We start from the raw sequence: 15,470 nt of genomic DNA, 5'->3' as shown, positions 1-15,470 counted from the left end.
AGCCTACGGCCAAGTTTTTGCTGAGAGGTGCTTCACTATGCAATCACTCGGGTGAACTGAGGTGCCAATTACCTCGGACGTTTTTGAAGAAAGTGTAGGTGAAAGAGGAAACCGTTTGAAAACCGGTAAAAACGAAAATAGTGTTTTTTTTTTTGTTTATTCCTACACTGTGTGGGCTTTTAAGGAGCTTAATCTAATATAGTTAATTAAATTGCCATGCCCTTTATTACGATACTAACTTTTTCCAGCGGCTTTGCTTGCGTTAAATGCGAAATGTTACATACAAATTACGACTCCGTATTTTAGAGAAGTGGTGATTAGAAAGAGACAAAAAGTAGCCTTATGTCACTCTCCATCCTATCAACTACCTTCACCTGAAAAATCACATCAATTCATCGCTCTGTTTTACCGGGAAAGACACACACACTTTCTCGTTTATAATATAAGCATGGATACACTTTTTTTGCAAAAAAAATATGGCCAGCAATGTATACAGCACAGTTACTTGTCAAGTAAGACCAATTACAGCTCATAAGTATCAGTGATCTGAGGTACATCGTGTCATAAGGTACAGCGGGGCAAATCTCGACTGGGGGGCAAATGAAACTGGTCCATTTGACCCATGTTTTACAATGTTTGCATTATTACATAGTCCACCGGTTATATATGGCAGGCTTGTTCAGTGGATACATGTAGAACTCAATATCATAGGGTAATAATGGAAAAAAATAATCAGTTACAATTGCCTCCCAGTCGAAATTTGTCCCGCTGTACCTTAATGACAATTACGCAGTACATTGAATGTGTGGATTTCGGAAAATTTATTTTGAAGCTAATTTTAATAACTATGATTAGGTAACACACGCAAACTACTGCTAATGGATCATATTTAATAAATGCCCGCATGGTAGTAACACACTGTATATTCGCCAATAAACACCAGTTATTTGCTAAACGCCCGCAATTACTGTACTTGGTTTCATTACTAGCGTCCCGGTCAAACGGTAATGGCCGCGTTAGCCATATTAACACGCCTTTATGAATACGTGGATGTCATTGTGCGTTATTAAACTTATTAATAAGCAACCGAACGTCACTTGATAACTAGATTTCTAGGAAATCAGAGATCAACTGCATTAAAATACAAGCTAATACTGTTGATGCTTAGGTAACTATGTAATTATACACCGTGTTTTTTTTTCGTTTAATTCGACACGCAGTTAGGTTCATCATCAGAAACCATCCTCGCTTTTTGTTAGATTCGAAAAATATTTTTTTTTTCGTTTCCATACATAATAAATGAATTAATTAGTACGAGAGGACCTTAATCATAACATTAAAGTCGTTGTCAAGTGTTTGACGGCACAGTGCATAGACTGCCATCTCTTGACACAGGCTTAAAACTTTTGAACCTCAGTTTTGACAATTTGGTCCATATTCTTAGCTTGATATGTGTTAAAATGTCAAATATTAATATTAGCGCCATCTAGCTGAGCGTACCCCAAAGGTAATGCCATCTAGGCCACCGTACCTTTTTCTGTATGGTACTGAGGTACGTTTTTGCCTTAGGCTTTATCTGTCTATACGGAGTTATATAAGTCTTTTCTTCTACTTAATATCAAGCTAAATTTTTTTTTATTTATCAGTTTTCGTTAAGCTGTCAAAACAAACCCTGAAAAACATTACCAAGCCTATCTTTACTATTAAAAGTAACAGATATTTCACACAACAACATGTGTATCTTTACATTTAAATGTTCAGTAGGTAAATAATAATCTCTCGTCAGAATAACCCATATTTACGGACCGGGTTCCAAACCGTCCGAACCGAAACGCATGGAACCCATCAATAACACGGACCCCCATAAATCGAGGCACAATGCGTGATTGATTAGACAATGTTATTACACTTTAATACGAATTTGTTATTTTCGCATGGATTTATGTTAGGGTTATATGAGACACAGTTGGAACCTCCTTTTGGGGTTAATTTCGGTGGAAACACAAGTTTTCTTTGTCGTCATTATTTTTATTTAGTAACTATCCTATGTAGGACATTTACTTATGTGATGATCACAGATATTTGTAATTTTTACTAACAAAGGCACAACGAATAGATACATAACACAACCATGGGCCCATTTCTCAAAACTGAAAATTACAAGTTACAAGCGGAAGTATTTTTCCAACTTGTCATATTAGACATTGACAACCACTTGTAAATTGTAACTTGTAGCTTCGAGAAATGGGCCCCATATCAGCTGTTATTATTTTTGTACTGTTTTTCTATCACTTTTATAGTATTGACTAATCGGCCTTTTTGCCGACTAATCGCCGACTAAAAAAATGTGACGCGACGAGCCTTACCTTCAACCAAACTGACGACCGCGTCAATGAAACCCTTGAGCTCGCATTATCAGTTTTCCACTGTCTTTTGCGGAGCGAGCAGAGAGACCTACAGTAGTAAACCTACATAGAGGTATGTCGATTTAGGTCTAGCTAGCTAAGTAAACTGCTAATGCGAGCTAAAGGGGTTATTGCCGGTCCATCCTACTCACCTAGGCACCCAGGAGTGAGGTTACTTCTCGACCAATGTGTAGCATGTTCTTGTGTTGCAGGGGGCGCTGCGAGGAGGCGCGCGTAGGCGACCGCAGGTAGCGTTCAATGTGCGTGCTCTAGGCTGTACTGTTGTCACTGTCTGTCTTATAGCGCGCGGAGTGTCCATGTCGAATCTAACGAACCGCCTTGTGGTAGCCCATTGTGCGTAGCCGAATGCCCGAACGCTTCACGATTCGCTTTTCGAATCGTGAGCGAATCGTGAACGCATCGTGAACGCATCGTGAGCGAAACGTTAAAGAAACGTGAACGAATCATGAGCGAATCGTGAGCGAATCGATGGGCGAATCGTGAACGAATCGTGAACGAATCGTGAGCGAATCGTGAACGAATCGTGAGCGAATCGTGAAGCGTTTGGGCATTCGGCTACGCACACAGGAATCACAGAACTATATTTAGATAGAAGTAATAAGTACTATTTGCTTGCGGCCCAAACGTATCAGATTTTGTACTAAAGTTCTTACTTGCCTGTTGTTGTAAATATGTCTCAGGCCCTTGAGTGTTCATAATAATTGTGTTGTTGCAATTAAATATAACGTAACGAAGCATTTTTTTATGTTTTTGTTGACTTCAACTTACAAAAATTTACACCTGAAAGCTGCAAACTGTGAGTGAAGACGAACAACTCAGTGGATTTGACTGAGTTCGTTTGAAAAGTAGATACCTTTGCTTCATCTATGGTATATATTAAATCTGGACCAGGAATGGTACGCTTGCAAACACATACTGTAATAATCTATATTTTGTATAAAAAAAATACTTTTATATATTTTTATATAAATATTCTGAGCATAAATATACTCTTTTAGTCTTCATCTACTCTAGTTCGTAGCTCTGTATTGTATAACTGCCAGTTTGGTTATTCGAGGATCCACGGCACCATACATAGACTATCATAAGGCGTATTCTCACACATGGATTCGACCTGGAAGTACACACTCACTGTGCACTTAGTTATCGTCGTGCTGTAAGAGATTTGTTTTCGTATTCATTTTCGACAAGTAATTAGTGTGGTTTATGTTATACCATTGATTTTTTTAACGTCGATTTCTGTAAAGAGCGCAAAATTTAGTACAGTGACAAAATTGGGTCTAATCGCAGCTCGAACAGAAATCTTAGAAATAACAGCTCCTTTAAAAGCTAAAGAGGATTCCGTAGTGCACTAATCGGTTTTACCCTCTGTGTCACCTCGCCCGAACTGCGGAACCCTCCTCATTCATGAAATCACTGCAACGTTAGTGTAATGTGCTAATTATGTGTTGATCTGGGTTTGGATTTTGTTCGTTGTTTTTTTTTAACTAAAACTGTGTGTAATCTGTGTTTTCATAGAGCTGTTGTTTGTTGACGACAGCTGTAGCGTCGGGGCCAACCGTCCACTTGAAAAAAAAAATGCAACATACTGGCCACTAACACATTTATTTCTTAGTGGCCAGTACTTGCTAACATCATGTTTAGACTCTTTCCCCTTCTAACATTGACAACAGTAAACTTAGTGCGCGCGCATACGGCGCTGAAAACGCCCGGGAACCGCGCACATGCGTTTATTCGCCGCCATTTTGTTGTAATTGGTCGCTAATTAGGCGCCAGTCATCCGTGAAATTGTCGGCAGCTGTGTGCGTGGTTACGGTGCCTATTTCTCATTTATGAAAAAAAAATGTTACGCCCGAATAACACCGATAAGCAGGGTGTTTTGATGTTCTTTGCAAGCCTTATAAGTGTTCTTCGGGCTTTGAAAAGGAAATGGCTAACGAATGAAAGTGATTGGTATTTTCTTTTGATCTCCTTTAATGTGACTTATGCGTCTTTGATGCAAGAGAAGAATTTTAAACGTTTATTTCGTTAATGCCAATTAGCTACCTTTTAACATCAAGTTATAAAAAAATCATAATTTATTTGTGGCTATTTCCTTGCGTTAGAATTGGAATTATTTACAGCAGCAGACTGGCGGTTTTTGAGGACAAGCGCCGTGTGCGCACGCCCTTATACCATGAACGTCTTTAAGATTTGAGGGTCATTGCATAATGTATGATACATCTTTTTAAAAAGTTAGTTACAGTGTATATAAAGTTTGTTTTTGTGAAATATACAAAATAATATTTTTATTGCAATAGACCCTTAGACCGTAGAAAAACAATTGCAAATACTAATGGACAAAATGTATCTATTGCAATTGTATTTTAAATGTATGCAGGATTTGTGTGTTTGTGTAACATACCTTTGAATACGTATTGACGTATTCAAATGGCTATTGAGCCATATCCGATTCTAATCCGACAAGCAACCGCATCGAGTTTAATAAAAAAATCCTTTTTGATATACGGGTTCTGTGTAGAAGTGGGTACAATTTCTTTTATATAAATAAATAGCCGATTTCTGTAAAGTAATACCAAGTGGTTGTTGTTCAACACTAGTTTCAAAAACTATGCTTATGTAGAAAAGAGTTAACAGGTTCCTAATTTAACTTGATACGAGTTCCCTAATTTTATCGGGTTCCTTATTTATAGAGTTGCCATAAAAAAAAAAAAACCATTAAAAATATAACATATTTAATTTTTACTGTTCCTGATTGAACGAGTTGGTTTCCAAAACTAATCAAATATGTCACACATATGGGCTGTTATTTAGATCACAACTGTATATATCCATTATGGTACTACATTCATATAAAGATTTTATATTGGTACTAAGACAATTCGTCCCTTTTCGCACCCATATTACATGGCGGCCCTGTCGGGATTGCCGACCGATGTAACAACATTAGTCTTTTTGTGGTAGGCACATACATTGCAACAAAAAATAGTACTAAATTAAATAAATTGGCACCAAAAAAATCCATATTAAATTCCAAATGTAAATATTTTAGGAAACAGCGACAGTTGCATAGAAAATGTCGTCGTTATTTACTTTAGACAAAGCCAGTCAATCCTCCGTATTCACATACATATGTACCTATTTGTTACATTTATTATTATTATTCGCAGATCGGAAGCTGTTCGTGGGCATGCTGAGCAAACAACAGACCGAGGAGGATGTCCGGCAACTGTTCACGCCCTTCGGCACTATAGAGGAGTGTTCCATACTGCGCGGACCCGACGGCGCGAGTAAAGGTCAGTGTATTATTATTTATTATTATTTAATTTAATTATTACAATCAAAGGTAACTATAGTATAAATATACAGTGCTCCACAAAACTATGGTACAAGTTTGACTGTGGAGTCAAGAAATCAAATAATACTTCTAAGGTTAACAGTCAGTTAAAGATTCCCTGATGAGGAATAAGAGGATATCATCATCATCATCATCATCAAAGTTAACATTTGAGTACCCATAAATATTAAAATAACACAAATGCAGGAAGACGATCCCTTATAGAGTTTCTAAGAGATACTTTTTTAACCGTCTTTTGAAGGTATTTTTGTTGTATTTTTATTAGTGTAGCTTTAGCTCTTTTCATTTTGTATATTTAAACCTACAAACGATCATTATCAAAACAGGATTGATTGATTTTCATATAAAATTAAAAAAGAAAAAGAATTAGAAGAGAAAAAAGGCATTGCAATTACACGAAACCACGAATAAATTCCCAGAGGATAACTTTAAGGACACATTTTCTTGCTTTTTAAACCGATATCACATTGGAAGTTTTTTTAAAACAAAGTGAGTGACCCTGCGTCAGGCCCCCAGCGCGGAGACGAAATTCGTTGGTGGTTTTAGACAATAGTCCTAGATTGGTTAGTCCGTCATCGCCCCTGGTTCCCCCGGACCGGGTGGCATGCGTTAAAGCATTTTAGCAAACGTAAAAAAACCGGCCAAGAGCGTTAAAGCACGTATTTTTTCAAAAACCAAACGTAGAAAGTATGACTACGGAACCCTAAAAAGGTGCAAATCAGTCTTGTCACAAAAAAAACATACTTGGCATGTCAGTTACCCACATACCTACATTTATTTCTATAAAATGGCATAAATACATTTAAGACCCAAATATTACACCAAAAAGGACAAAATGTATAATAGTTACATAAACTTTCACATCCTAGTCGTAAACTATGTAGTAACCATTAAAGATGTCACTTAACAAGCTATACGTACTTAAATCATAAATTCAAATTAACTCGAAACATAATATTTTATTCTGTAATAACTTTTACAACCATACCCAATTGTACTTGGACTTATTGTTTTATAATCTTCGAATGACTCATAATGTTTTGCGACTAGATTTTAATTTTAAGTCATAATTTTGTCACTGGATTGTAATATTTAGTCGCATTCGACGTTTAAATTGCGGCGTGTGTGGATACCCTTATTATAATTGTAGCACAAGTTGGATTCACTTCTACGGGACAACATGTTTGCATTCAAATACATACGGCAGGGTTGACACATGTAGACGGGTTTCTAAATTATTAAATTAAGTCTGTAGTAAGTAAAGACAGCTCAATTCTAAAATAAATTAAACAAGACCCGATAGCCTTAGTTATAATATGTATAGAATCATTTTTTTTTTTAGTAACATTCTAGATAATAATGCGATTTATATCACACATAATACGTACTATCACCTGCAAAAGTGCAAGGCGAATTTATCAATGAATTCATTCATATTTCTCCATGCACTTTTGCAGCTGATAGAACATTCTGGAATGAACTGATGTAGAGATCCAAAAAAGAAGATAATAGGCGAGACGATTAAAAAACTAATTAGTCCGTCAGTTATACATTATCAAAGAATTTTAGACACGAATTTTTTTCTTTTTTCTCGTAAACGAAAAATTGCGACGGTACAGTGCATTGAAGTTTCGCGTGACGTCACGCCTAGGTACAATTTTTACTTAGAAGTGACGTCACAAGCCCCCACTCCGGAACTTTGATGATCTATATTTTTCATTAGTATTTAATTTGTATTTTTTCATTAGTTAGAAAAAGCGAAAAATATGTGTTCAGTATTTTTGGACGATCTAAGTAACGGACTAAACAGAATGCCATTTTTTTTAAGTAGTCGTCATCCCTAATACATTATTATATTCTTTTGTTATTGCAGCACCTATTCAGGCCTTCTAGCCAAGAGTACAATATTTGACGCTGCGTAGCGTATAGTAAATAGTTTATCGCTCTCTATCGCTTCTGTACAAGCGACAGAGCCTAAGTTTTTATCGCCACCGAGCATAACCGATTGTCACATCGGCTAAGCAGCAATTCTGATGTACTATGACGATGAAGACTACATAATGAAAATGGCATTCTGTTTAGTCCGTCATTTAGATCGTCAAAAAATACTGATTCATATTTTTCGCTTTTCCCAATTAAAACAAATACTAAGATTCAGAGCATAAAAGTTCTGGAGTGGGGGCTTGTGACGTCACTTTAAGTAAAAATTGTACCTAGGCGTGACGTCACGCGAAACGTTAACGCACTGTACCGTCGTCATTTTTCTTTTATGAGAAAAAAGACAAAATATTTATGTGTCCAAAATTATTTGATAATCTAACTGACGGACTAGATAGTTTTTTTTAGTCGTCTCGCCTATTGCAGTTGAAACATCAGTCATAATTTTGGGCAGCCCTGTAGTGCAGACGTAGAGACGCGACAGTCAGCCAACTTTAATTTAATCCAGTGCTCAAACCGTCTTTAATACTGGAGTAAACTGTACCGCGTGCTAAGGCTTTTACGACGACGTTCCGGAATGACGTAACGGCCATGTTTTAAAATGGATTCTTATTAGGTCGGCTATATGTTTGATGGCTCATCAACAAATCACCTTCAAAAATATCGCATATAATAATTATATACACACACATATTTATTGTCACAGTTTCGTTTTCAGTCAACCCCTTATTTGCCAAGAGTGGCACTGAAACTTGAGTAGTTTCATGTGCTTTGCCTACCCCTTCATGGGACACAGGCGTGATTGTATATATGTTGTATGTATGTATATATACAATTATCAAGAACGATTTAATAGTGGACTGACAATCCCGTAAAAAAAGTGTACCCCTGAAATGTATGGGCCTTTTAGACTTCAAACTAGATGGCGCTGTTCACAGCCTGGAAGTGGCCAAAATCATATTTTCCCCAAATATTTTTGCGTGTTTTTATTTTTTTATAACAACAAATGACATATTTTTTATTTTAAAATCAGGATATCACATCAATACACACTTTGAAAAAAATAAATTGGTAGGCATCATCAGTGTAGTTATGATAGTATTTAATAGGTGGCGCTAAAAAACCGAGGTACGATTCTTAGTATGAAGTATATAAATCCTACCTATATAAAAAAAATATGCAGGATGATCAATCCAAAACGGTCAGTATGAAGAAGTCAGAAACTATGACAGATATCGACATCTGTTCTTAGGAAACACTTCAATTTTAAATTGAATAATAATGATGCTGCTGATATGGAATTATGTATATAAAAATACCTACTTCTAACCGCGAACTATATGATTAATCTATTTTTTAAAGTTACCTATTGAAATTTCAGATACATTAAAAAACATTATTTACAAAAAACTTTACTAATTACAAAATGCTGACGTAACTCTTCATTAACAAAACTGAAACAGTTTTACTACGGGCATAAAGAACAACATTGTCTCACCCAGAAAAAGACCCAACACGCATTTAAAAAGTTTACAACTTACGCCATTTCACCACGAGATGGCGTGACGCGGTCTCTTCTAGTCGCGTAAGCTTTTATGTAACCGTTAAGATTTTACGACGCCCGCCATAACACCGTAACTGAGATTTTGATTATATTAGAAATGGCTTTATAAGTAAATTGTAGAATGTAAAATGACATGCATTTTAAATTTCTTATTTTATCGGAATATTTAGTGTCACTTATACTTGTAACCAAGTGTAAAAAAATAATATAGATCCTCGTTTCATATTCAGTAAATAAATGAGTGTACCGATGAACCATAGTTTACAAACTATTAAAGTATTTTTTTAATTTATTTACGAATACGAAAATAATCTGTAGTATTTTTTTAATGCTTACTTCATTTTTAAAAACGAATAACACCAAATAATATCGGAATCTGATATAACAACTTTGGGAAAAAATCAATATCAATTCATAAAACATGCCAGCCTTTGGGGAGTGGAAATTTTATTTTGATTGCAAATATTTTTAATTTAATAAAAAATAATAAGCTAATATATTTTTTCACGTGCTCACTCCCTCTAGTTTTTTTTAATTCCATTGCGACTAGTACTTTCCGAAACAAAAATGTTTTTGAAGGGAATCTAATTAGGTGATTATTATAACATCTCTACGGGAGGGCGCTCCCAAAACTTTGAGAATGCCATTATGGAAAGTTTCCGGCACGGAGGTTGCCGCGTGCCTTTCTATTTCAGGGACAAATTGGACTTTATTTTGTCTTTTTCGTTTCCTATATTTGTAACGAACTCTGAGGTGGAATCACTACTGTGTTAACTTCTTAAAGAAAAATGTGATGCGATGGCTTGCTAGGTATTATATAACTTAGAAATTGTGCCTACTCAGAAAGTCCGGCATAAAAGAGAAAGGCAAGACCAGCAAATATATATTGATATTGTGTACACTCGACTTATTTCCAATAAAGCCTAAAAAAGCTTGGCAACTCCTTGTTTATCATATGCCGGTATTATAATTATGTCTCCTTGAGTACTGATAAAAAAAAATCTGACGCGTCTCTTCATCGTGTATTTGACATTTGTACATTTATGAACTTTGTTTGAACTTTATTATATTACAAAAGGATACGTTTAATAATTAGCATAATGTTTATTTGTTGGTTTATTTATTTGGCTGTGACAGTTAATAAAGTTGTACTTTATTAAAACAATATCTGGGCGACCGAGCTTCGCTCGGTTCTATTTTAATATATCACGTCTTTAGATAAAAAAAAACTCTTATAAATACAAAAACAAAAAAAAAGACAAAAAACAAAAACTTAATTTCTGGCCGGGATTTGAAACCCTGACACCTACGATCTATCTGCGTACATTAGACCGACCTCGTACGACTGAGCTAAGCGGTATCGATGCGCGCGCGGCGAAATTAACGACCATATTTTACGTTTAATAACGCGAAAGAAAAACTCATGAAAACTCGAAAATTCGCGTTTTCCGGGATCTAAGGCTACGCTAGATCGATTTTTCACCCCCGAAAACCCCCACATAACAAATTTCAGCGAAATCGTTAGAGCGGTTTCCGAGATCGTCGGTATATATAAATAAATAAATAAATATACAAGAATTGCTCGTTTAAAAGTATGAGATATGTGTCTCTTAATTTACAAATGTGTTGCTAATTTAATAGTGATGGAAAAAAAAAAGTATATTTAACATTTCTTCTACTTTAGAATTTAATTTTCATGTTTATAACATTTTTCATCTTGAACGCGTTTATTCCAATTCTGAGTTACAACCTTTCTCCATGACGTCCGTAGTAAATTTATTAAGTGCCGTACAGATGTACCGGATCACGCAGAAAATTGTTAATTCCGTTTAATTACCGACGGCGGCTGTGATAAGACTTTACTCGTTTCAATTACTTCTTTATAACGCACTTTGCCGTTTTAGAGCTAGCGTGCAATCGCCTTAGTAATAAAGTAGATGACAAATGAATCGTTTCGGAATTTATTTTGAATAAGAGATATTTTAGTACTATCTTAGAGAAGTGCTCACATTTTTAGTATACTTCTTTAATTATTTTAATATGAAATAGGCAGCAAACGAGCAGACGAGCCGCCACTAAACAAAACGTAGATGAATTTTATAAACCTTACAATGACAACGGCAGTGTGCGTAGCTGAATGCTCAAACGCTCAGGATAATATCACTTTCGTAGCTATCTGTCTCTATCGCGCTTGCGTATTGACGTGACAGAGCCAGACTACATTTCTGCGGCGTTTCGCGTCACAAAAATGCCATTCGACTACGCCCTCCATGGTTATTGGCACCGATATACATAATATTTAAATACCTTTAAATTTATATACTTGAAATTGTTTTCGTAGCGCTACGCTCGTAGCGGCTCAAACAGAGAACCCGCCTAGTGGGTTCATCACCCAATGTGTTAAAATTGGAGTCCAATTTAAAGGAAAGCCTGCGCAGCCTGGTTGGCCTCTTGACATGCAGAATGAATATGCAGGAGCGAGGCGGTGAACTCGCTATGAATAAAGTATCGGCTGTCTATTTCGCTGCACTGCAACTGGCTCTAACCAGTTCTAACAGGGATTTTGATCTGGATTTAACCGGTTTTAAAGTGGTTTTGACACGATTTTGATAATCAAACAGCGTACAGTCAGCATTCAGCGCATGAAATAAAGGACCAACAGTAACTGATATTTTGAATAAATCTGTACAGTCTGCGGTCGGAAAAGTCGAATTATATCGATAAAAAAATCTACTTTATTGGGTGGGTAAGTAAAGTTTTTTTAAAGATAGGCAAATAATACATTTTTCTGATAGAATACGTTCTAACGATCACGGAAAGGTAGCTCTTCTATTTTTAGGGTTTTGTATCACTTTGTTGTCCGTTTTTATAAACCCTTTTTCTCAGGAACGCGTGGAGGTATGAAGCTGAAATTTATATCAATTACTCAGGTCTACTGTCCCTTGAAGCTGTGAAAAAATCAAACTTCTAAGCCAACGCAATCAAAAGATACAGCCGTTTATGCCGCAAATTTTCGACACTTGCAAGGGAATCAAAATTAAGCTGCATATTTTGAAACTCGCAAGTACTCGCAAGGGAATCAAAACCTAAAGGGTACTTCCAGTCGACCTAGAATCTTGAAATTTGGCATGAAGCAACGTTTTATAGCACACATAAAGGAAAAATTCCGAAAACCTTAAATTTTTAGTTACATTACAAAATATATATTTTTTAATAAATATAAACTTATTACTTTTTTCCTCATGAACGCGTAGAGCTATCAAGTTGAAATTCATATCAAATACTTAGATCTAATTTGCAGGTTTGTACGGAACCCTCGGTGCGCGAGTCCGACTCGCACTTGGCCGGTTTTTTTTTTTATTCAATGTCACAGTTTCGTTTTCTTTCAACCCCTTATTTGCCAAGAGTGGCACTGAAGCTTTAGTAGTTTCATGTGTTCTGCTTACCCCTTTATGGGATACAGGCGTGATTGTATGTATGTTGTATGTATGTATTATCTTTTATAAATGACCGAAATGACGGTTGTGTAATTTAATGGCAGATGAGGTAACAATGCCTTTGCGCGTGCTGAATGTAAGGAATTAGAAAAAAAGCGATGTCAACTGTCACTTAAATGTCATTGGGGATTTTTTTATAATTTCTTACTTTGCCTATCTTCAAAAATCGTTGCCTACCCAATTGTATTTATTTCCTTTCTTCGTCGTTTCTTTTCCAAAAGTCTTCTCCCATTTAGGTCTCGGCAATTCCTATATTTAGACCCCAGCAGTATTTTAACTCCCAACATGCGCGGTGAAATATCGCCAGCGCTACACCACTTCGCACTACCGAACCTCCAGATGGCGATAAAAACTACATACGCTTAGGACTCGTGATTTAGGTTGACCTTTTAGAGGCGAGGTATCGTCGTTTTATTAAATCATCTCATAAAAGCTCTTTCTTGAAAAAACTGAAGAGTAGCGAACTGAATTAAATCAAAAATTTAAGTTTTTTGTCATCTTCATAAATAAATAAAATTAATAAATATTCTTGGACAATCTTACACAGATTGACTTAGTCTCACGCTAAGCTCAAGATGATTATAGAAAAGTCAACTACGAGCTAAATTTACAGAAAATATGGCCACAAATACAGATGAAACTTACAGAATGACTTGTCATTTACACGTGATGACTGACTTTCAGTCATTATACAATCAATTGTAATTAAAACTGTTTTGACTATGGTAAGGTACCTTTTTTAGTGACTGTCACTGACGTATCGAGTCCTTGTAATAAGGTATTTTTTTTGTGTGACTGCCGGCCTTCACAGCCTAAAATGTATCGTCACTGGCATTTATAACTGACCTTGTAAAAGGGTACTTTTTAGAGTGACTGTTAACGGTCCGAGCCTCAAAAGTATCGTCCTTTGCATTTATAACTACTCTGATCCCAAGGTCATTCCAAAATAAGGCTCTTTTTTGTGTAACTGTCAGCTCTCACTGTCTCGGGCGTACCATCACTTGCATTGACAACTACCCTGACCTTGTCACAAGTTTTCTTCAGTGACTGTCAATATATCATTGTTAGCATTTATAACTTCATTGACCTTGAAAAAGTTACTTTTAGAGTAACTGTAACCTCTTAGAGCCTCAAAAGTGTGCCTTTTTGTGTGACTGTTCTCACTGTCTCGGGCCTATCACTTGCATTGACAACTACAATGATCTTGTAAAAAGGTACTTTTTTGGAGGGACTGTCGACTGTCAGAGCCTCAAAAGAATCATTCTTTACATTTATTACTATACTGACCTTGAAACAAGAAACTTTAGTTAGAGTGACTGTATACTATCAGAGCCTCAAAAATATCATCGCTTGCATATACAACTACATTGACCTTGTCACAATGTCCTTCCTTGAGCTACATCCAGCCACGTCGTTTAGTTTGTCGTAATAAGGGCGGGTCACGGATCCGCAGTAAAACCGCCGCAAACCGGATTCTTTACGGGCCCGGGTAATGACTCAGCCGTAAAATATCACCAATTTATTTCACACTTAGCCGCTAGACGCTATTGGATAGGAATATGAACTAGTACTAAAAAGGGGATAATATTTAAGCGCTAAACGAGTATAGACAAGGCGTGCACATATATTGAGGCACTGGTCCCACCAAAAAAGGCACTGGTCCCACCGCGAGCTAGTAAACTATGAGCTATCGGCTATAAAAACGAACAAAAGATAAGCACCCCCGTGCAAATAAAAGAGATACGGCGATTTCAATAGCTTACCGCTGGGCGAGTAACTATAAACATCGCCGTGTCTCTTTTATTTGCACGGGAGTGATTTTGTTATTTTGTTCGTTTTTATAGCCGATTGCTCATAGCTTACTAGCTCGCGGTGGGACCAGTGCCTAAACGTGAGCTAATAGCGATAGAAACGAACAAAAGATAGTCGGTCCCGTGTACATAAAAGAGAGAGTGAGCGATTTATAAGTTCATCGCTCGGCGAAAGCTTGCTCGCGCTATCAGCGCGTCTCTTTTATTTAGGGAGCGACTTTCTTTTGTTCGTTTCTGACGCCGATAGCTCATCGCTCTGGAGGGACTCGCTTTTGGAGGGACCAGTGCCTTATGTCTGAAAGATTTTTTTAAGCAGCTGTTTCAATAAAATATTAAATGGAAAGATCGGTTTAGAGCGACTGGATCAGTATTACAAAAAGTCGCATATTCGAAAGATTAATTTATCTACTGACTTGCTGGTGTATTTTTTTTCTATTGTCCATTTAATTTGACTATTAGTGATGATTTGATGGATCAAACTTGTTTTCTATCTTACTAAAATATATATGTATTTATAGTGTAGAGGAAGCGTCTTACAACTATAACCTAAAGCCGATAAAATTTCACCGCTTTTGTACAAATAACAAAGTACCGTGCAGCTTACAAAGTACTTTATTAATGTACAGCGAACACGTAAACTTTATTTTAAACGAAAAGGACGTAAGTGCCGCAATAAACATGTATGTTGTGATGTTTTGGGTGTGGCGTGGAAGTTCCGAAACCCTATTTAACCGAACTTGCACTAATCCAAATTGTGCTCGGCTTCGATTCCTTAGAGCGCTTTCACATTATCCGATCCGAAATCTGATATATATATAAATTCACGTAGCCTCTGGGTGCTGTCTATAGCCAGACACGCACGCTATTACCAACACC

The 15,470-nt window shown here is 36.5% G+C and overlaps 1 protein-coding gene across 5 annotated transcripts in view; it reads left to right on the top strand.

Annotated features, from left to right (window-relative positions):
- The window catches only part of LOC125224712 (CUGBP Elav-like family member 4), a 661,017-nt gene that overhangs the window by 383,222 nt on the left and 262,325 nt on the right, over positions 1-15,470 (top strand). For 4 of the 5 annotated variants that reach the window (XM_048128162.1, XM_048128168.1, XM_048128159.1 and 1 more), the window contains exon 3: positions 5,597-5,722. In XM_048128162.1, the coding sequence (XP_047984119.1) occupies positions 5,597-5,722 (126 nt within the window). Of the gene's footprint in view, positions 1-2,617; positions 2,654-5,596; positions 5,723-15,470 lie in introns of all 5 variants that reach the window. The other variant, XM_048128174.1, reaches the window with a different exon arrangement.

The sequence above is a fragment of the Leguminivora glycinivorella genome, chromosome 1 (assembly GCF_023078275.1).
Source record: "Leguminivora glycinivorella isolate SPB_JAAS2020 chromosome 1, LegGlyc_1.1, whole genome shotgun sequence".
NCBI classification, from domain to species: domain Eukaryota; kingdom Metazoa; phylum Arthropoda; class Insecta; order Lepidoptera; family Tortricidae; genus Leguminivora; species Leguminivora glycinivorella.
Note: the sequence above shows the minus strand (reverse complement) of the source record. Positions and strands in the feature narration are given on the sequence as shown.